Genomic DNA, 24414 nt, shown 5'->3' on the forward strand with positions numbered 1-24414 from the left:
CTCTTGGTAGATTTTTTAACCTTGAACAATCGTTTCTATGTAGATTAAAATAATCTGAAATTTTCAAATTTTGCTTTGGTTCTCCTTGACTATCTTTGGGAACATTTATAGTTCATCTTGGACATCTTAACTTTCTCATTTTCCATGCGGTCCCAGCTATTTACTGTCATTTACAATTAGAACTTCTGGTTTTAATCATTTCTTGAATCTATTGTCACACTATTTTAATGATTGTTGGGATGTTGTAGTGCAAAATTTCCCACAGTTGAGGATAAATTAGTTTGTGACATCAAAACAATACAGGGGTATGATATGGATTTTGGTCTGAAATAATTGTGAATCTGATTGTGCATGTTCTTTCTTGTGATTATATTTCCTTTCATCAGTTTCGAAGGAGGGAGAATGTTTTTCTCTGCTGATTAGGGTGTATAGAAGATAAGAGAGACCTCTTTATTAGGAACACTTGTAGGAAGATTTATTCTGAAGCACTTGTGATAAAGCTAGGGGAAGATGGTACATATTGGCTAGCCTCCGGCAGTTCAACCAGGCGATTAATTTTGAATTCTAAATCATAAATTCCTGTGAAATGCTAGCGAGGACATTTGCAGATAAACTGATTCAATAATTTTGTGCGGCAAAAATACAAAAGACATGCATGGATTTTGGGGTTTTTGGTTGATTCCACAATTATCAATTTAGTTGTAGATGTATTTGTTTGGAAAAAAGGCAAACCTGGATCACTGTTTCAAAAACATTAGTCACTCCACTGGATCTACTAGATTTCAAGAGCTGAAGAACATCAAGACTTCTCAGAACCATATACATCCAAACAAACTTTAAGATCCCCTTTTATCCAGGGTTGAAAGAAGCGATAAAGGGAATTAACAGTTACCTGGTTAATATAAAAAGAGTCTATAGGGGAGAGGATCCAGTACACCCTAACTTCAAGCTTCTCAAAATTTTATGTGAAAATTTCAAATCACTCCCAATTTTTTACAGTAGCTTACTTGGCAAGTCCCCCACTTATAACTAACGTTTCAGGACCACATCATCAAATACGATGCCACATCGGTATGCTTTTTGCCAAGGCATTCTAAACAGCCCAAGAAAAAGGTGAGACCAATGGTCGTGCAAAAGGGAGAACCATAGTTGTGCATCTGATGTGACATCACATGATTGGTTGATTTTAACAACTGTGGGTAGTCATCATCAGCAATAAAACTCTAAAGTCATAGCTATTGGTGCAATGTTGTCAAAAAAATTGGACATTAAATCAACAACTGTGGGTATTAAATCAACAGCCATTGGAGCGCACTCAAGTACTGGATCCTTTTCCCTAGTTTCTCTCCACCTTACTATTGATTATCAAAATTAACACCAATATGACTAAAATGCTCCTGCAAATAAAATTTTGTCTAAAACAACAATATTTAACTTAAAAAACAAGTTCGTCTATTAATAAGCTTTACAGGGGTGGTGTGTTTTTTATATAAAACATATTAGTTTTTAAAGTTATTCTTTCTTATTCAAAGAAAATAATAGTTAAATTATAAGCATTGAATCCCTAACTATATATTCATCACTTTTATTTCTAGTTATTAAATCATTTCATATTGTATTGACTCAGAAGCATTAATCTGCAAAAAATTGCCATCAGTTGCAATTAATCGTTGATTGGCAAGGTTGGCAATTTTTTCCCTCAAAAAATCGCATAAAAATTGGTCAACGAATTCTGACGATTTTCAATGGTTTTGGCTTGATTAATCATGAAAAAATCACACGATTACGCGCGGGTTTGCAGGCTGTGAGTAAAGCATCTTTTTTATGTTTTTTAAAATAATTTCTTCTCTGATTTTCTCTGTTGTTAGCGGCTAGGGCACAACAAATTTCTTTATGTCTATGTGATAGAGGACCGAGGTTTGAAGGTACGAATTTGTATTTAGTGATGTGAAGCTGGATAATTTGTGAAGAGGGCGTGAAACATTGAATTTAGGGTTCCCTTTTACCATCTGTGTTGCCCTGCGTCGCGACTACTTCGCCAAATTTTCATCACGACCTCTGTCACCGTCCGCCACTTTTGAAGTTTTAAGTTCAAGTTTTTCGTAAAGGCTTTTATATTTTATTAAATTTCAAACAATGCTGTTTACATTTTATAATCTTATTTACATAAAATTTATATTAAAAAAATAATATTTAATACATGTAAATTTAGTAGTGTTTTAATTTTTAATTTTTTATTTTTTTCGGTAAAAGGCTGAGACCCGTAATTATTTTTATTTATTTATTTATTATTATTATTATTAGATCAATAATGGGTTGAAGCCGATAAGGTGTACATACCCTACCCCCTTGTGGGATTTGAACTTGTGACCTCTTTCAAGAGCACAAGTTCTCCACCACTAGGCCAACTCAGGGTGTATCGAGGCCCGTAATTTTATTGAAGAAAAAGATAAAATTTTACATACTCCATTCAGTGCGGGCATCGATAGGAAAGAATAGAGTCAAGAAAACCTATGGTCTTGCCCGAAATTGTTAAGTCCAACATGAACTGAAATCTAAGGAATCTAGAAGATAGAGAAACATCGTCCTGAACTAAGCGGGGAAATGAGTCGAGCATTTAGCTCTCCTCTTACGTATCCAGTAAGTCATCAATATACATTTGCATTTCTTTATTATAACACCATATAATATAACGAGATTAGCCTTTCTCGAAAAATAAGGTGAGTTACATATGCAATTCTGGGTTCTTGGTGATATTAAATCTTTTCTTTTGTTGGTTGATGTTCTTGTAAGTGGTTAATCAACCACTTTCCCTACCAGAGACTTGCAAAGTAAACACTCAAAGGTTTGCTGCAATCATAGCAATGAGTGGTTAGCCAACAATATATGTCATATAAACTCAAAGAGGGATGTGAATACCGAGAGCTCGGTTATAAGATCAGAGCATATAATTGATTAGGCAGATATGATAGATAGAAGGATAATGACCATTCCAACAAATCATAATTATATAGGATCAAGCTTGTGGTCTCGCTGTGAGATGACCACAATCAGCATAATTTATTCGTTGTATAAACAAAGCATGCATTTCTAGGATCACACTTTATCCAAATATGAGTAGCTGCAACAACACCAATGTACCCAAAATTGGAAAATTTCAAATGTTGTCCAAAGTTTTTATTGTTGTCATATATCAATGAATCAATGTGTAGTATAGTATTCATTTACCTGTTACAGATTTTACACTGCCAATGTATTAAGAATTTGTTCAAAGTATTAATGTTAGTGTGATCTGCCATATTAATATCAGTATTGCACATTGATCCATTGATTTATGAAAATTACCAAAATAGACAATTATTATTCAGCCTATGTGACAATGGACATGAGATGTATAATAACTGTTGTGATACTTAGTAACCATCGTGATACTTAATTGCTCAATGAGTATAAACCATACAAATATTATCGTTCTCATGTCACACAGTATTACTGTGTAATTAATATATGCAAATAGCTGTCCAAGGAATTTGATTTCCCATGTTATAGTGTTTGAGACAATTTCTTCCATATTGATATAATGAAGATAGTCTTTGCCTACCCATTGGGTGAGGCTTGAGAGCCAAAAAATAAGTTATCCTATACGAGAACCACAGTCCCTTAAAATGTTCAAGCTATCAATGCATGATTGTTGGTTTCTTCTTATTGTATTCAAAATGAGTAACTGTTGGTATAAGTAAAATGTGGCAGCATTCATAAGAGAGCCCAGTTCAGATGTATATACCTCATTCCAAGTATAGCAGTACTCATAAGAGCAGTAAGCATCACGAAGTTGAGAGGGAACCAAAAAAAGCGTGACTAGGAAAGGTAGCAAATGGGCTAACAAGGGTTGTCCTCAGGAAAAGCAAGAGGAGGGGTGCTAGAAGGTGTGGTCCTAGGAATCACCTTAATGTTAATGAAAGTCTTACCATCCGCCCCTAAATTAGCTAATTGGTTTGCACGGGTGTTTCCTTCCCTGTAGATATGATTGAAGGTTACTTTTGCAAAGGATTGAATAATGCAAACTGCTTTTTCCAGTAGAGAAATTAGTTTCCAGTTGGGCATGGAGCCCTTTCTCGGAGCATTGATGATGATGGTTGGATCCCCTTCAATATTGAGCTTACTGATATTCAACATTTTGTATAACTTAATTCCTTCCACTAGAGCCATTAATTTCGCCTCATTATTGGTTGTCGTTCCAAGAGGGCAACACTCTCAGAATTGTGAAGACTGCATCCAATGCTTGTTGTTCCCGGGTTCCCCCTGGAAGCCCCGTCAAAGTTTAGCTTCAACCATCCCAGCTTGGGTGGTTGCCACTTACATTCTAACCATTTTTGCTTGTTAACTTCAGGACCTGGTCCCACAAAGGGAGGGATTTTCAGACCAATCCATCTTCCCCTCAACTTTTCGTCCCAACATGTCATTACTACATGCTTTTGGCATCCTTTCATAACGTTGCTATTGACCACTTCAATAATGGATGCCTCCATTTTATTAGTTAATTGTTCCTAGCCCATGCTCTTGTCCTTGAATATTCTTCTATTTCGTTCTTTCTATAACTCCCAAACTACTACTGAGGGAGATGCAATCCACAAACCTTCATAAAGACAACCCTTGTTTAAGACAGGCCAAGCTAGGAACAGATTCAGGATCGTGTCGGGAATTGGTGAATACTAGCTAAGCTTATTGCGAAGCCATCTCCAGCATTGGTGTGAATAAATACAGGTGAGTAAAAGGTGATCAGAGCTTTCTTCAGCTTGTTTACATAGGGGACATCTGCTTGGGCCAGCAAATCCCATCCTTTTGAAGGTGTTGGTTGTAAGGATATTGTTTTGAAGTGCCAGCCACGAGAACATACCCGCTTTCGGGAGGCAGATTTTGTTCCAACACAATGTCAATGGGATGTCCGTCCTCGGTTTGGGGTTACGATTAGTTAAGTGATCGTAGCCATCTTTAGTATTATAATTACCAGTTTTTGATCCATCCCATACCAACTTATCCACTCCTTGGTGTAAGATAATCTGCCTGGACTTAAGAATGTAACTGAGCAACACCTTTTCACAATGGGGGAGCCCTAAGTGATCTAAAGATTTCCACTTCCAGCCTAACCCATTTTTGTTAAATTCAAGATAATTGGATATAGATGTACCCCAGCTGGCCTCCAGGATGGGTTTGGCTTTTTCAAAGTTATAGAGCTTGTCAATGGCCTTGTAACCACCCCATGAGTCAGACCAGAAAAGAGCTTTGTTCCCATTGCCCAGATTCCAAGTCTATTGGTGATAATACTTATGCATTTTAGTATCAAATTTCAAATTTGAGATCCTTGTGGGGGGGAGGGGGTCCTAAATAAACTTGTGGGTTCATTGTTGATGAGATATTTGTGATATAGAATTTTAGCCCACTTAAGGTGAGGATATTTGTACATGCGCCATACAAGTTTAGCCCCTAAAGCTTTACTTTGCATTTGAGTGTCTTTGAAACCTGCCCCACCTTCAGTCTTGGGTTTGCAAATTTTATCCCAAGCCATCAATGCCAATTTGCTTTTATCTCGTGAACCTTGCTAAAAGAAAGTTCGCAGTAGCTTGTTTAATTCCTTTGTTTTAGCAATCGAAAGGTCTATGCAGGACAATTGATAAATGGGCATTGCTGAGAGGACAAATTTGATTGTAGTTGCTCGCCCGGCTAAAGAAATCCATTTAGCCTTCCATGTCCCAATTCTGCCCTTGAGTTTTAACAACAAATGGTCCCATAATTTTGAGGAACTATTGCTTTTATCTAGCAGGAGACCTAAATATTTAGATGGGAGCATGCCTTTTTTGAATTTAAGGATGTTACATATTTCTGCCTCTGTTTCCTTGCTAGTACTGAAGAAAAAAATGTATGATTTAGCTTTGTTGATCTCCTAGCTTGATGCCTTAGTATATGCATTTAACAAGTCAATTATGACTTTTGCCTCACGAGTGTTGCCTTGCCCATACAACATAGTATCATCCACGAATTGTTGACGCGTAGTAGGATCCAGTATGCTGGTGATTTTAATTCCACATAGGGATTTAGATTCTCTTGCTTTATTGATGGTTCTGCCAAGAGATTCAACCATTAGGATGAATAAGAAAGGGGAAATTGGGTCACCTTGACGGAGACCTCTAGACATATTGAAGAATCCTTATGGAGTTTCGTTAACAAGGATGGAAATTTTGGGTGTGGAGATGCATTCAAAAATTAGATTAATCCATTATTTCTCAAAACCGAAGGCTTCCAGGCATTTGCACAAAAGTGTCACTCCACCTTGTCATAAGCTTTCTTGATATCAAGTTTGATAAGCATACTAGGCTCCCTATTCTGTTGAATAGAGTTGATAGCTTCCTGGGCAATAATCACTCCATCATAGATGTACCTACCTGGCACATAGTCAGTCTGCTCATCATTGATTAGGAAGGGGAGTAGTTTTTTTAATCTGTTAGCTAAGGTTTTCGTTAATAATTTGTATAACGTATTGCACAGTGCAATGGGACGGAAGTCTTCAAAACTATCAGCTTTCTCTTTCTTTGGAATTAAGGCTATGAAGGTATTATTAATCTCTTTAAGAAAGCAGCTCGAGTTCCTAATTCCTTCTAATGCATCTGTGATTTCATCACCCCAAAAAAGTGCCAACATTTCTGAAAAAAGGTAGCTGGGAAGCCATTCGGCCTAGGAGCCTTATCTGGGTTCATCTAGAAAATGACTGCCTCAATTTCTGCCTTGGTGAACTTGGCTACTAACGTCTTGTTTTGGTCCTTAGAGATTAGTTTGGGAATGCTATTGATAATCTCATCTCTATCAAATAGGTTAGACCCTAATCGATTGTTTAGGATATCATCAAAATAACCTACTGCCTCGGCATCAATGAGTTTGGGATCTCTCATAATGATGTCGGACCTAGTTTTAATTTTGGTTATTTTGTTTACGATTCTTCTTTATTTAGTGCTATTGTGAAAGAATTTTGTGTTTTTATCACCAGCTTCCAACCATACTTCTCTTGACTTATGTTTCCAGTAAATCTCTTCTTTTGCTAACACATCCCCATTTTCTATTAAAAACTCCTTTTCCTTTTGATAGAGGTCATTTGTGCCTATCTTGATAACCTCTTTATTGATCTCTTCCAAGTTCTTCTTTCAAAGATATTGCCAAAGTGAGTTCTATTCCAGATTAGTAGGTTGTTCTTAATATTCTTGAGTTTACTAATAATTTTGAATGCTTTAGAGCCCGTGACCTTAGTTTCAGACCACCATTTCTCTATTAGACTCATTGCATTTTCATCTTTTAGCCACATTAATTCAAACTTGAAAGGGCACTTAGTGGGTCTCTGATATTCTAAAATAGTCAAAAGCACTGGGAAGTGATCTGACCCTGACAAGGGAAGGATTTCTATAATTAAATGAAATCACAACCAAAGATGCAGATTTGATTAGGCCATGAAAACAAGTATTGATCTATTTCTTGCTAAACTCTATGTTTTTCTTTATTCTGTGTAGGGCCATAGATAATGAAGAGAAGAAATTTTAGATTACTTTTGATGCCCTGAACCCCACCGCACATCCAATTTTATGTCTTGAAGTTTACTATGACCAAGACTAGCCTAGGGTCCCAAATAATGCCCTTTAAATTCTCCATTGGCTGGTTGCCCTTTAAATTCTCTTATTCCTAGTATTGGTTCCCGAAAACGGGTTTACACTGCTTCAAGGCAGAGACCAAGCTGGTTCCTCCGAATACCTATGGAAAGCCACTTCCAACTATCAATATCCTTCAGGCTTGGACCAACCGCGACAAGGATTTTCCGCAAATCCTCCTACACTTTGGGCTCTACAAGACTCAGGAGGGTAATCCCTTCAGTGAACTTCCTGATCTCTGCACCACACTCAAGAATTTACTGAAACAAAGAAGATTATCTCATAAAAAGGGCTCAACAGAAAGGGAGAATGCTCAAGGATGGCAAACCCTTCAGTGATCCTCGACCAAACTGAAGCATGAGATGGGCGAGACAACTCAGAAAATACATGAAAACTTAGCAATGATGTCCTCATATTTAAAGATTGTAGCAATTCATCAATGAAACCAAAACAAGGTTGATTATTAAATACGGTTACAAGTAGTGATTAGTGCCTTACTCCATTGGGCAACTAAAGATACAAAATGTAAATTGAAAAATGTGACAGAATTTCAACTAATAGTATAAGATCTAAGATAATACTGCCTTACAGTATATCTCATTTGCAATCCCTGCACAAGCACTATCATTCTGCAACTCTAATTAAGCAGTTTAATTGACCCCTTGGGCCGAAGCATAAACAGAAAGCTACATACATCACAACAATGCATTGAATAAAATAAACCCTTAGTTAATTTCATTCAAAGATTGATAGAATCATACAATGGAGAGAAAAGAGTCAGGATTCTATTTTTATTTGAACAAAATACTACTTCTATCACAGGATGAAATTTACATATAACTCCTTCAAGCACCTGTGCAAAGCTTGAGACTAAAACATTTCTTTATTTGCTCTATAAAAGACTTTACAACTTACTCACTTCACCTAGACTCACTACTGAAAACAGACGAGGAAAAACCCAAGGAATAAGAAAAATTTGAACCTACAAGAGACTCCCCAAAAATCTGAACCCCTCTTATGGCCTTGATTTCCCTTTTTATAGAAGAAAGGGAGCAACAAGCTTCAGGCTAAAAGACACGTCAACAACATATTTATTCTCGACAATTAGGCCCTAAAGGCCATATGCAATTCTGTTACAAAGATATTCTATATCCATGCGCTGGCACCTGTGAATCAATATCTTCAACTGAAAATTGGTAGAAGCAAAATTGCTTGAGCCATGTCGTTATCGCTCTAACACTTTCGGATGGAGTGTAAAATATTACACTTCTATCCTACAAAGCATTTCCCTTCTTGGAAGGGATACCAGGTCCTGGCAAGAAGAAAAGTTGCCTCCAAAATAGAAGAGGGCCTCAAGCCTTCATGCCCAGGATCAGAGAAAGTGGAAGGAGGAGCTACAGGAGAAACATAATATGTTGGGGAGGGGTCGCAGCTTCCATGCAGTCACATGGATGATTGGCTGCCACTCCCTACTTGAACATGTCATTTCATTCCTCTGCGGGCTCTCTCTTAGAACCCCCTGCCATCCATTGGCAGAGTAGAAGAAAAGGTTGTGCCATGTGTGGCCTTTCTTCATAAGAAACAGCTTTCACTCCCCCTTTGGCAATCCTCCCCACTTTCACAACCCCTCTAACAATAAACATACTTACACAGGAGAGAGAACATCCATCCGGTATCACAATGTACGACAACTCCATTTACGACCTTGCTCAAACATCATTTTCCTTGCAAAAGAAAGAATTGCTCTCAGAAAAACAAAAAAACAAAAAAAAGAAAAAGAAAAAGAAAGGCTTCATTTTTCTCCTACCAATTAAGTCACCATCCTATTACATTTATAGTCAAAACACTTCATCTAGTGGTGCTCATTCGCATGAAAAATCCTCACTCTGGTGCTTTCAATTCAACCTATCAGCTATGGACTCTAGAAATCATGCCTATCACATCCATTGTATTTCCTGCCAAGGCTCATCTTGTGCGAACGATTTTGTTCTGATTTTATTCTTCCATGAGTGTACATTTTCTGCTTCAGAATCCCTGTCAACAAGCGATCTCTGAATTCATCAGGGAACCCGTGATCCATCATATCTAAACCTGAAGCTATCCCAATCCTTTCTCGCCTCTGAGATATCGTCCTTGCCTATCTAATCAATTTCGACTTAATAAAAAAATTCAAAATAATCCTTCTGGAACAAGTCAGCATCTAAGTGTCCCAACTTGTTGCTATCTACTCTGAGTCGACAAGTCTGCATCCTGCTCATCCTATCTTTCTCGTGCGGGCTACAACCAATACCTTAAATGATCCTTTTAAAATCAATTTGAAACTCAGCCACAGATTCTGCCCAACCTGGCAGATCCAACGATCATTAATGGTTAATGTCGCAATTGACCTTCCATCGGTGCTTGTAGACCCATAAAAACCATGACAAATCAATGGCATATCATCTCTTAACCCAACGTTATCGGCGTCCCCACCATTGGTTTTCCTAGTCAGCTCAGGACATGTGGCATCATCTCATGATGTCGCAGTCCATAACCTTCTTGCAACTTCTATCCTGGGGATACAAGGGCCAATCTATGTTCGCACTTTACCGTTCAAACACAGTACCCGTTAACCTTTTCAAATTTAAAAGTCGGGCACCTTTTCGCCCAGAACATAACATCATCATCCATTTGCAACATGTGCTAATTGATAGGGCCATGAGTAAATCGATCTTTACCTCCTAAAAACCGGTAACATGAGGATTTAAAAAGTTACACTGCTAGCATGCCTCTCTCTGTCGAAGGCACGTGGCATCATCTCGTGATGTCGCAGTCTTTATCTTCACTGCACTTTCAACCACGGGGAAGCGCAGACCGTTAGATCTAACCTACCTTTATCCAGAGGCCGAAATACTCAGAATTTTTAGACTTAGGAAAATTTGATTGGCGTGGGCACAAATATTAAAATGAGACCAACTACAAGGAAATTTTTCGCGTGACTTAGGAAATCATTAGATGGACCGGTCGAACATAACTTCGCTTAGAAAATAAAATGGCCCCGCCAACGGTAACCAACCCTTGGCTTAAGTGGGAAAAGGTAACGACAAAATATAACAATGTTAAGGTTTTTTCTTCACAAGGCTTAGTCGGAAAAATCACAAACCCTAAACCCTAGACTTTGAACTTTGACAGAGGACACAATACAATTAGAATGATCAATATTTAAGCTCAAAAGTGAAAATTCTTGTGCAATCATTTTTAGGGCTATCACCTAGTTGTTTTTTAAAGTTGATTGAGTCTTCACTACTAAGCTTAGTTTCCTGAATCAGTATAATCTTCGGATTCATGTTCGTGATACATCGTTTAATAATCTGTTGCTTATTAGGGGCATTCATTCCATGTTAGGAGCCTCGTGGCACCTCGGGAAGGACCTTCCCCTTCCCAACATTGAACAGAGCAGTTAATTTGACCTGACCAGCGGCCTCACCCACTTTGGTTCTAAGTTTGAATAGGGATTTCCTACCCTTTTTCCTTAGAACTTTAGCACAGTCTGGAGAAATAGGATTCTTCATTGTTTCTGCTATGCCTAGGATTTCATCTTGAGGGATAGAGTTGATCTTTCTCAATTTAGCCATCATATCCTCTACTTCATTCACCTCTGAAGAGATAAATTCCAAAATATTTACAATTGTCAGTCTTTTTTGCAGGGCCAGTTCCTCTTCATCGGCAATTTCATTTATAAATTGCTCCATAAGGTCGTTTGCCACCTCATTACCCACATATTCTAGGATTATTCTATTTTCCTCTTCAATTCTGTCATAATCCTCTGTTGGCTTCTCATTCTTGTCATTGTTATTGGCCTCTGAGATTTTCAAATTGTCATTTGAACCAAGTCTAGAGGGGGCATAGTTCTCCACATTCCTTGAGATCAAGCTTACTGCACAAGCATGGGAGCAGGGAGCCTGATCACTTCGGTGATTTACAATCCCCACGATATCCTGATCGGGAATAGAGATGTTCAGTGTTGTGTCATTCACAGAGGGAGTGATTACCCTTGCATCCTCAGAGGCAGCTATCTACCCATCTACATGACTAGACTCTCCCTGGGGAGGAGGGGGGTGGGTGGAGAGTCCCCTAGTCCTGATTTAGGAACAATAGCAAGGCTGGTGGGGAGCAGGGGTTTTCCTTCCATGATTTCCCCCTCTATCCAGTTCTGGATTATTACAGTGGGTTTTGGAGGTGTTCATAGGAAGGACAACAGCTCTAGGAATACTGGATAAGGTAAAACCCCCACCATTGGGGTTAAGATTAACAAAAACATCACCTTTAGGGAGATTAGGACTACCACAGACTTCATCGCGATTAGGCAAATTGATAATAATAAAATTTATTAAAACACGAATTTGAATTGCTTATAACATTTGTCAACAAAATTTCTCCTTGAAAAATTTCTGGTTTCAGTCTATATATTGAATGATTGGTTTCAAAATTTTAGTATTCATCTTTAAGTTTACCAAGATTTTGACATTGGAGGAGTATGAAATTTTTTTATCCATGCCTAGAAATCCTCCCATCCGATTACCAATTTTAACTAAATAATGTTTGTGCAGCAATTCCACAGGAAGATTAGGAATAACAACCTATCTGGGCATGATAATATCCTCATAGTTCTTAGGAGAAAAATTAGGTTTCCAATCAAGAAATGAAATAATGACCTTTGAAAAACCTATATTTTTCTTGCAGCAATTGATTTTTCAGATTCGAAGGGAGGTAGTAAATGAATAAGAAGTTATCTCCCAGGGTAATAATACTTACCTGGCTCCCGAAAGAGGCTTTAATCCATTGAATGATGTTGTTTGTGGCGGAGCCAAATCCACAGCGTTTTCCGAATAGACCCTTGTTTTTGCACTTTTCCCATTGTCCATTGGTACAACTATCACTAATGATTAGGGTATCACACTCCATATCTGCCATAGGATCCAAATTCGATCTTTGATTTTATGTGGAGATTCGAACGAGAGATTCTTTCTTAGTGGAAGCGATGTTATTATTGACCTTTTGAGTATCGCAGACCTAGGCCAGAGTATGTTGTGGCCACACAGAAGGGTTGAGTGTTGCTGGCAGATGGGGGAGACTCGAAGGTCGGGAAGCCCTAGGTCGGGGTTCTAATGGTATTCTGTTAGCACCAGTGGCGAGATTTTGAAGGGAGTTGTGTGGAGTCAACTCCTTCCTTGCCCTAGGCCACCTTTGACCCTGCACAACCTGCCAACCCTTTTCCTCTCGAGAGGCTGAAATAGAAGTAAATTTTGAAGGTTTAGGGTTCCCTTGCCCCCAAGACCATCCAATAGACCTATCCGCAGGTGGAGGCCCTGTTAAAAATTTTGTTTTGGACGACGGGGATCTCGGAACCCTAGAAGGGTCGAGAGTGCCCATTCCTTATGTCTATTTTTTCCAGTTCACTTGAATGCGGTTAGCTCCATTAGCACATGGCGGAGGGGAGGAAAGCACTTCAAACCTATGCGAAGATGCATTTGCCTTCGTATCGCAAGCTAGAGCCGAGATAGATCTAGGGTTTCGAACAGGCATGCCTGCGAACTTTCTTGTTTCATAATTTGCATTTCGCACATTTTGCTTGATTTTGCTCATATTTTGCATTTCGCATTTCACGTGTTTTAATTTACTTATTAATTATATGTTTTATAAAAGTATTTTTTATTTTGTTTTTAAAATTGAAATAAAAAATTAGTATTTTTATTTTGCTTTCGAAGTTAAAAATATAAATGTTTTTTTAAAAAGAACTAAATATTTTTATTTTATTTTTAGTATATAAATTTTATTAAAAAAATATTACAATTATTTTTTATATTTCTATTAAATACAATAAATTTTGTTAAAAAAATGACTATAAATTATTTTATGTTTTCTATTAGATATTAAAAAATATAAACGTGATTGTAGAAATTATTTTATGTATTATGATAAATATCAAAAACATAAACATTTATATTCATATTTTTTAATGTTTAATAGAAAACAAAATAATTTCTATTAAATATTCAAAAGTATAAACATATATTTATTAATATTTAATAGAAAACCAACTAATTTCTACAGTAATTTTATTACAATGTATTCTGTAAAAAAAAAAATTTATTATGTTAAAGTAATATCTTTATGCTATGGAAATGCTCTTAAATATTAAAAAATTAATTTTAATTGTTTTTATGTAATTTTTTATGTTTTTTTGTAGACTCGATTTTTTCTCGATTTTTTCAAAAAATATTAAACTTTTGTTTTGTCGATTAAATCCCCAAACGATTAATGCTACTAAGTATTGAGTTTTAATTGTATAGTTTTTTGAGTTAATTTTTATTTTCTTGTATTTTATGAGTAGTTGTCTATAAGAATTTGTCTTATATGCACAAACAATCCACTTAACATTCATTGTATTTAGGTGATGTTCACGGGGGGTGATGTGTTATTACTTTTGGAGAGGTCACCCATCCTTGTACTACGATTTAAGCATGTTAATGTTGCAAGGTGTGCACCCTTGGTCTCCAAGGCAATGCTCGGGTTTGCAACATGTCTTAACCACCTCTCGTGGATATATTAAATCTTGCAATTGTATTGGGTATTAATAGGTCGATCTTTTGGTGCAATGGCAACCGAGTCTCTAAGAAGTGGTATCAAACCCTAGGTCATGGGTTCAAACCCCTCACTTGCATTCGCACGGGGGAGGAGGGGATTGTTGCAAGGTGTGCGCCCTTGGTCTCCTTGTGATGTGTAGCGCAGGACTCGGGTTTGCGGCATGGCTTAAGCACCTCCTGTGGATACATTAAATCTTGTAGTTGTATTGGGCATTAATAGGTCGATCTTTTGGTGCAACGACAACCATTTTTCTAACAGTTAAACCATGGAGTATCCTCTAAGAGCAATCTAAATTAACTTGCTATGCTATTTACAAAAGATTTGGCAAGTCTTGAGGCTTATGCTCCCTAATTCATCCATTTATATTTAAGTCAATATTTTCATATTGTATCAAATTATATGATTTTTATTGGAACTTAAATGTTTTGTTTTTAGTCAATTCATGGATAGTGGATCATAAGAACCTATCTATGATGAGCATGATTGATCTTAGCACTTATTGCATGTAGGCGATGCTCATAAGGGGATGCATCATGACTTGTTTAGAGGTCATCTATCTCATCTCTACTTCAAATTAAATTACTTGACCATGGAGTTTTCCTCAAGATCAAGTCCACATAGATTGCTACCCATTTACAAAACATTCATGATAGTGGTCACTACATCATTCATTTACATTTGAGGTATTGTTTGTGCAATGTACTAATTTATATGATAAATTATTGAAATTCAATTGTGTAGCTTTGAGTCAATCTTTTAGCAGTCCATATTTCATGAGCATTGATTACAAGAATCTATCTCTCATGAGCACAAATGGTCCACTTAGCACTCATTGCATTTAGGTGATGCTCATAGTGGTGAAGCACTAGGACATCCTAGGGGGTCACTATAGAGGAGGAAAATCGAACCACTATGGAAGGTGGTCAAACCCCTCAAGAACTCAAACTCCAACTCTCCACTCAAAACAAACCTTTAGGGCACTATGACCTCTGAGTTTGTTCACTATGAAAAGGAAAGTGTGTTTAACCAATCTAAACTAGTTGATAAAAAAGTTTAGTTCATGAGAGACAAAAGTATAGGTCACAAAGACCCCTTGGATGGTTTTGTATGCTCTCTACCTAGGATGATAGTGTGGCGTGCAAGCATTCTATGCTAACAAAACGAAAATGACTATACTAGAAACTACAAAACAACAAGTACAATGTCTTATGAACTAGATGCCACAAAAACATTGAAATGCTAAATACAAAACAAAAATGAAATAACATAAAGACTAGGAGGAAGCAAAGAAATACTTACAGTGACCCACAAAATGAAGCTCCATCTCAAGCAATGTCCTTCACTGGAGCTTGATGACAAAATCTTATGATGACTATGCTTAGAGGTTTGCCTCTGTCAAATCCTTGCTTTGGTGTTTCCACCTTCAAGGACAACCTATATACATGATTGTAGATAAAATAGATATAAATGAAATGAGATTATTATGCTAAGATTTGAGACAATACAAATGTGCAACTCAAAGCGTTACCCTCCTTCGAAACTAGAAGATATGGAGCTTGTTGGAGTGAAGAGTAGCGATAGGCTTTGAGGTTATGGAGCTTCGTTGTGTAGAACAATGGCGGGTGGTAGAATGCTATGAACAAAGATATGCAATAATAGAGTGCAGGTATACTGTGAATGTTCGAGAAAATCAAGAGCGCTAGAGGAATCAAGAGAGAAGCTTGAATAAAATGAAAATGGAGTGGAAAAGGCAACTTTATATGAGATTGCCAGTTGTTCCCGATGTTGGTGCGGTCAAACAGGAGCATTACATTGCCAAATACAGTAAGTGTAACGTTCCAACTTTTAACTCAGTCTCAGATATTCGCGAGATGAATGCACAAGACATGGACGTCTCTACGACGCGCACACGTCTAGGCACAATTCAAACTTCACAATTAGGAAGCCAGGCATGGAAAGTTGCAAAGATGGTTAGCGGGTCAGGATAAAAGTCTAAGGTTTGGAATTGTCTGGATTTATGGCTAAAGGGAAGGTAAAGGGAAGGTTTATGTAATGTGAATTGCATAGGGTGCAATTTGTGACACCACAGTTACTAATTTTAGTATTATATTGAATCAAGTGGTATAGTTTATTCTAATATCATATTCACTTAGCTTGCTATTTCAATTGCACAACTTTTAGCAAGTGTTGTGCTCTATGAATCATGCATTATATTTTAGGTAATTTTTTCTAGCATATCAAATTAGCTGATATTTTATTAGAATTCAACTATGTATGTTTAATCACTTCTTATTTATTTATATTTTATTAATAGTAATTTACAAAAATCCATCTTTCATGAATATGAGTATTACTAATTTTATATACTAACAAAATTGCTTGTCACTTCCTCTTTTATATATAAATAAATAATATAATTTATCAATATTTAAATTATTTATACATTTAAAAGTTATTAATAATGATGCTTTACTACCTTCACTTTGTCACTTAAATGAATGGTGTAATTTTTCTAATAATTAAATATTCAAATATATTTTGAATGTTACAAAATTCCTTTTGTACTTAGGTTTATAGTAAAGCATCCATAAGATAAAAATCTAGAATTATGAAGACGATGAAAAGCATAGCAGATAGTGGAGCTAGATTTTCAAGCAATGATGGAGTTGAAAAAGACAATGAGGATGGAGACACGAATGGGGAAGGAGCAGTTGCCTTGGTCTTGTTTGTGCGTGGGGTGGGGGTTGGCGATCTTTCCTTGGCCAACCCCTATTTTTTATGTTGTCTCTTTCTATTTGTGTGAGGGACTTTGTCTCTCTACTATAGTTTTTGGCTCCACTTTTTTGGGAAGCATTTGGTTTCCTCCTCTCCTTGTTTTGCATCGCTTGGTGTTGTTGTCGGAGGTCTTGTAGTTGGATCCAATCCATGGTTTACTAGAGGTGCACTTGGGCTTGGTTGGTTTTAGTGCCCTCCTTGTTTTCCAATGACTTATGGATGTTGGGGACTTTGGAGTCCTCTTTTGTGTTGTGTTTAGTGTGGGTTCTCCTTTGAGGAGTATTCGGGTGTTTTTGTTTGCTATGAGTGCAAAGTTTTTTGCCAAGCCTTCTAGGCTTCTTTGTGAGGGTAACCCTTGGTTGGATTTGGGTGGTTTTTTTCAGGCTTTGCCTTAGTGGGTAAATTTTTATCTCTTCTTCATCTTACTTTGCCCATTTACTACTTTAGTATTTTTTGAAGTTGTCCTCCTAGATGTGCTTAAAAATTGGGGTTGTGTTGTGGAGGGGGAGTTTGTGGTTCTCCCTAAGTTTGAGACTATGTATGACCCATGAGTCTTTTGGGGTAGTTTATGAAGGTTGTGTTTGTTTGTAGTTTTCTTGGCCTATTTCTAGGATCTTCTTCTTCTTTTGTTTTTGTTGGAAGAAGATTATGTTCTTTCTTTTGGAGTGGTTGTGGGTATCATAAGACTTGAGGCATCTTTGGTTTTCTTTTCCAAGATGTTGTGTCTTTTCTTTAAGAAGGCTCTTGTTGTTCTTACTTTGGTTTTTACTCATCCATCTCATATTGAGGTGAAGTTAATTTTGAGTAAAGGTCTCCTAGTGCCTAGGTTTTAAGGCTTTGGGCTATCTTGGTTGAATTATCTTCAAGGATGTGGAGTTGCTACAAGGGGGTTTATGCTACCCTTACCCTAGTTTTAGCCCTTGTTTCTCCTATTGAGGTGGAGAGTGTTCTTGCGGCTTGTGATGGGATCTTGTATCTGCATCAAAGGTCTTCTCATACTTCTATTGAGGTGGAGACTATTCATGCGGGAGAAATTGGGAGTTGCTACAAGGAGGTTGTTGGTGCCCTTTTTCTAGACTTCATTCCTTTTTGTTCTCTTGAGATTATGGATGGTGATGGGATCTTGTATTTACATTTGGAAGAAGCGATATTAACATTTTTATTTTGTTAGAGGCTATCGCTTGAAGTTTTTTCCTCGTCTCAAGATTGTTGATTTTTCTAAGAAGGTTTGTGTTGTGGTTGTCGCCTTGGTGTTATAGTTGTTGGAATCTCTTCTTAACTGTTGTAGTTTGGTTGTTAGTTAGCAATGTTCTATTTCTAGGCAACATTTTGTAATAGGGTTTCAGGTACCTTCAAAACTTGTTGGTTTGGACCTGGTATGGTCTTTTGTATAGGGTTTTAGGGCCCCTTCAAAACCTATTTTACCCCTAATAAAAAACTTAGGCTTACAGTTATAATGAAATATTTTTTAATATACAAAGTTATTATCGATTTAACTTAGGCTTGTTGTTATCATAAAATTATTTTTTATATAAATAATTTTTAAGAATTATAAATCAAAACCCTTTGCCCCCAACAACTACAACCCCTCCCTATCATATCCTGAAATTACAAAAAGTTATAGATATCTATATTGATAGCAAAAAAATCTCACCATGAACCTAGAGACATAGTAGCAACATCCCAGAATAACGGGCAAAAGACTATATTTTGCACCTTTATAACAAGAGACGCATAGTGTCAAGTTCCTGTCGAAAATGGAAAGTTTCTTGTTATTGGAAGTATGTGTGCAGTGTGTGTAGAATGTGAGGCCACTACGATATTGAGCTACACAAGATTTAACAAGTGAATAATATAATACAACATTCATTATTAGACATTGATATTGGGATATCATTTTTTAGTATCATGGAAAACAATTAATATCAAATGTAGTAAATCCACAACATTTATCATTGAATCCTTGTTAATATTCAAGTACAATTGTAGATTTAACATTTAAAAATTTGTTTGGTGCATATTACATTATTAACATGATGAAGATTTATGAATTAGTTATCACTTAGCAAATGTTGCAACACGAAGAGCTTTTGATGTGTGCATGATCTTCATCATCTTGTTCTTCCTACATAGTAAAGAATAGACTAGTGAACTTTTTCCATCAATATTTTAAGACAATATTAAAACTATTTTCTAATTGACTATGACATTAGAAATTTTTAATATCATGGATTGTTAGATTTTATGCAATTTGACTAGGAGATATTAAAAATATAAGAAATGTCATTATATTTCACACTACAAATTTCATGGAAATCCGACATTAATCTTTAATTCATCAAATGTTTAAAAAAATATTAAAAATATCTTTAATTTTATATTTAGAATGGGAAACAATAGCAAGCAAATTACCATAACTTAATGTAATTTCAATGGAAAAAATATAATGTCTTTGAGGAAATGAATTTGATATATTACTAAAAATAGTAAAATTAAAAATTGACTTCTTTACCTGTATTTTATGTCAAGTGAGTAGTTTTATATAATCTTTTTTTATAGATTAGAAAAGAATAAAGGAAGAATCTATACTTCTTTTAGAGTTTTGTACTTTATAATTGGTTAAAGGAAATGGCAATAAGAAATAGCAACAAAAGCTAAGCCAAGAATCTTACCCTCTACTAGGTTGTTTGACAATTTGTTGGATTTGTTTCTTGCTTGAATGTTGTCTTTGTTCACAATAAAGAGAGTGCATTAATAATCAACAACAACAATAAATTAAAAATAAGTTATTTAAAATCAACTGATTGTCTTATCTCACATCTAAATTTACAAAAGTAAAAAAATCATTATTTATACAATTATAAAATTTTCAAAAATAAAATATTTTTAAAAATAAATTAATATTACTAAAAATTTCATAATAAATTAAGCAGATTATTTATCAACATGTAAATATATATTATTAATTAGTTATTAAAATTTTGAAATTCAATTAGTTAATATTTAAAAGTCAAATGTACATGATTTACATTCCCCTAATTGAATAGGTAAATGATGATTTTTAATAAAAACCAATACATACACCCCTAAAATTATAAATTAAATTTTTAAAATTTTGTTGTTTCAAATAGTATAAGGAAAGTCATGTATAAAGCTTAAATAAATCATTCGGAGCAAATGGAGGTGTCACGTGCAAGTTTATCAAATAAAAAGTTAATTAAAATAATAAACGTGAGATTTCAATGAAATAGAATATTTTGTTTGAAGGAAAAACTAATTATTTATCTCTTTAAGTTTTGAACTTTGAAACTTAAACATGCACTGCATTAACCTTTATGCCCAAAAAAAAAGGAAATTATGAACTTTTAACATAACTTACAAAACTATTTAGCCACTTAAAAACATTTTCATTGGAAACAAGGAGAAAAAGTATAGAATAAAACAAAATTGTTTATTCCACAAAACTTTGAATGAGCGATCATCATTTTTTTTATTTTATCAAATCAATTATAATAAATAATTATGTTGTTGGGGGATGACCTTTTGGTGAAATGGTGGGGCTTCTTGCCTGTAGTACCTACAACCTAGGTTCAAACCCCCACGGGTTCGTCTCTACCGTGTAAAAAATGGAGTACTCTTACTTTGGGGAGAACCTTGGAGAAATAGTGGGGCTTCTTGCCTGTAGTGCTTACATCCTTGGTTCAAACCCTTTTTTGAAATTTTAGAAGGAGCAGAGGAGGAGACTGGGGCTTCGACCAAGGGAGTTTCAGGGTTTTCGACCGCAGGGAGATGACTTTTAGGGCCGAAGATTTGCAGATCGGGGAACACGGCAGAACTTTACACAGCCACGACCTGGTAAACGTCCTTGGCAAAATCCAAGTAAGGCTTGGGAGGATTAGGACAGGTTTTTTCATTCTCACAATCAATAGGGGGAGGAAGCGTCAGCACGAAAGTCCAAATATTTGAGAAAGGAGAGCTTCAGAAACCAAGGGCATCGCAATAAGGAGTACGGCCCGAAAATAATATGGCAACATTGCCAAGAGAAAGAATGGCATCCGAGAAGAAATTTTCAGAAGGCGATGAAGGACCCGGAAAGAAAAGAGGTTATGAGAACGGAGAAAATCTCTTTGATGATAGATAACAAAAGCTGGAACAATTATGTCACTTTCTTTCGGGAAAGGGGACTATTTGTAAATGCTTTGGTGATTGGCCGTCGGTGGGAAAGATGAAAGGTTGGTGTATTGAAAACTGGAAATGCAAAATAGAACTCAAAACCCTTCCAAATGGGTTTTTCTTGGTAATCACAGAAGACAGTAAGGATAAGCAAGGAATTTTAAACAACAGTCCCTTCTTTATGGGCGAGAGGGGCTTGTACATTAGGGATTGGGAACCTAACTTCAACCCGGTGTTGGCTCCGATTGAAGAGGTACCGATATGGCTCAGATTATATAACCTTCCCAGAGAATACTGGAATGAGGAGTTCTTCCAAACCTTAGGCAACAAACTGGGTTTCTACATCAGAGCGGATGAGGCTATTGAATCCAAAGACTTTAGCATGTATTCGCGAATATGTATTGGATGGAAACTTCATTACCCACTTCCAGGACAAGTGGAGATCATAACAAATGCAGGACAGTGGCTCCAAAAAATCGAGGTGGAGGAATCTAACGAAATCTACAAGCATTGTAGAAAAGAAGGACATTCGGAGGAAACCTGTTTAATAGGCTCTAAGGGGAAAACTGTGGAGACTATGATAGAAGATGAGGTGATCTATTTTGTGAACAAGGATAGTACAAGGAAGGAGATGAGATCCAATGACGACATGACCCAACCTCTGCAAAAGCCCTTTACTCAGGGGGAGGCCGAGATGGCTCACAAAGATACCACCTAGGAGGTGGAAGAAACTATAACAGATGTTGCTCTTATTAACAAACAGAAGGAGGCTACAGGTTGGGTAGAAGAGGCCATTGCAAGAGTAGAGAAAGCAGTTGATATCCTAGACAAGGTTAACACCAGGGCTTTCCCCACTGTAGAAACAAGAATCAGTTTGGAGATACTACAACACCCGGAGAAGGATAAGTTCCCAAAATTTGATAAGGATGAACCCAAATATGTCAAATAATCTGATGGTATTGATGAGGAGGATGAATGGGGATGGATGGATGAGGAAGACATTACGGAAACAAGGACAATAGAGCAAACGAAGCCTGTGTGTAACAAGGTGTGGATAGGGGAAAAGAGAGTTAGAGGCAGAAAGTCAAATCAGTTCAAGATCGCAATGGCAGGTAGTGCCAAAGGTCAAAGTAAATTGATAGTAGGGAAGGGTGTTACCCTTCCTGAAGGACAATGAAAATCATAACCTGGAATGTCAGGGGCTACAATGCCCCTGACAAACACCGATTGATCAAACGAGGATTAGATCAATTAAGGCTAGATATAGTTTTCCTACAAGAGATAAAGATGAACAAAGTAGAAGCTAAGATACTCATGGGATCATGGAAGCAGTGGACGGGGGTTTTCATAGATTCAGAGGGGGCATCAGGAGGTATGGGTATCCTCTGGAATGCGAATAATCACAAGGTGGAGGAAGTTTGTGCTTCCAATATGTGGCAGGTATGTAAGGTCCATTCCTATCCTCTAAATGTTCATTTCACATTGATCAATGTTTATGGACCCTCAAAACCCAATCTTCAAAGAAATTTTTGGAGACCCTTGTCTTCCCTCATGCGAGATCTGGATGGTGGTGTTATTATTATTGGGGGTGATTTCAATGCTATATTGGATCTGAGTGATAAATCAGGGGGCAAGGGAGGCCTTTCTGCGAACCGAGTTAATTTCCAAAATTTTGTGGCGAACAATGGACTCAGGGAAGTCAAATCTAAGGAAGGACAGTTCACATGGTCTAACAGAAGGATCCTAGGACATCATGTAGCAGAGAAGCTTGACTGTTTTTTCTTGGGTGGTCCCTGGGCGGAAACCAATCTCCTTTTTGCCTCGAATATCCATTCAATGGTTGCCTTAGATCACTTACCAGTAGAGCTCACTATAGCCTTTGATGGCCCCCCCATCAGATATCGTTTCAAATTCGAAAAAATGTGGCTGAGGGATAAAAACCTAAGAGAATTAATTAAGGAATGGTGGTCAGGGGCCCCAAAAATATGCGGTACTAAGGCCTTTGTTTTCGTCAAGAAGCTGCAGTTCATTAAGTCAAAAATTAAAGAATGGAACCGAACCAAGTTTGGTAACATTTTTGCTAATAAAAGAGATCTGGAGGACAAGCTAGCGACCCTGCAAGAAGATATAATACAAAAGGGGATGACATCTGAGATGTTCTGGCAGGAGCGAGACCTCAAAGGACAATACAGTGAAGTGCTAGCTCGAGAGGAGATTTGCTGCAGACAAAAGTTGAGAGAGTGTTGGTTACAGGAAGGGGACAGAAACACAAAAAATTTCCATAACTCGGTTAAGGCGAGAAGATCCAGGAACAAAATCACAACCATTTACAACAATGAGAATGTTTTACTAGACAACTTGGAGGATATAAATTAAGAGGCAGTTGAGTTCTTTCTAGCATTACTATCCAAGGATAGGGCGTGTGCACAAAGATGGTGGTCGGAAAAGTGGACACCACCCCCAAAAAATTGGAAAAACAGGCAGCGCGTATGCAGTTTTAAAATTTCAAATTCCTGCGTACGCGCTTAGGTTTGTTCTTCTTGAGCCTAGAAAAGATAGCACGTACGTGCTGCTTTTAGAAAAATGAGCACATACGCACTAATAATCCAAATAATACCGAGTACGCGGTGCCTGGTAAAAGAAAGTTTTTAAAAAAAAACTGGGTCTCATTTACCCGTAAAGCGCGTTTTTTACTTCATTTTTTCTCATTTTCTAACCTAAACGGTGAACGGGGTGCTAAATTTGTCCTCCAGGATATGGATCAAGGTTAGTTTTTGTTTATTTTTGTCTTTCTTTCTGGTTTATGCAATTTGTTTTACATTTTGAATTTAATTTCATTAATTTTGATTAGGTTTTTTCATTTTTTGTTTCAAAAACCAGATTCTTCTAATCCAGAACAAGAACAACCAAATGCACCTCGTGAAAACCCACAAGAACAATCAAATGCACCTCCTGAAAAACACACAAGAACAGCCCCCAATTCCTCCTTTTGATCGCACAATCGAAACACAGGAAGAATTAATTAATCAGTTAGGACAAAATACGTCTAAAATCAATAAACTGATTGTAAAATTGAAAACTTCTGAACTTGACCATCATCAATCCCTTGCCACTAGCCTAGAAACATTAGCTAGTGGTGCCATAGCTGTTT

The 24414-nt window shown here is 36.7% G+C and overlaps 2 protein-coding genes across 3 annotated transcripts in view; one reads left to right on the forward strand and one right to left on the reverse strand.

Annotated features, from left to right (window-relative positions):
* Window positions 1–13304, reverse strand: part of LOC131036856 (uncharacterized) — a 29648-nt gene extending 16344 nt beyond the window's left edge. For both annotated transcript variants that reach the window (XR_009104151.2, XM_059216842.1), the window contains exon 1: window positions 12483–13304. Coding sequence is in view for 1 of the 2 variants with exons in the window: in XM_059216842.1 (XP_059072825.1) it covers window positions 12483–12641 (159 nt within the window). In the remaining variant the exon portion in view is untranslated. The remainder of the gene's footprint in view (window positions 1–12482) is intronic.
* A 9246-nt stretch (window positions 13305–22550) lies between these two features.
* Window positions 22551–23639, forward strand: LOC131871200 (uncharacterized). The gene has a single exon (XM_059215929.1). The coding sequence runs from the start codon at window positions 22551–22553 to the stop codon at window positions 23637–23639; it is 1089 nt and encodes a 362-aa protein (XP_059071912.1).
* The last annotated feature ends 775 nt before the right edge of the window (window positions 23640–24414 follow it).

Source organism: Cryptomeria japonica, chromosome 2, assembly GCF_030272615.1.
Source record: "Cryptomeria japonica chromosome 2, Sugi_1.0, whole genome shotgun sequence".
Taxonomy (NCBI): domain Eukaryota; kingdom Viridiplantae; phylum Streptophyta; class Pinopsida; order Cupressales; family Cupressaceae; genus Cryptomeria; species Cryptomeria japonica.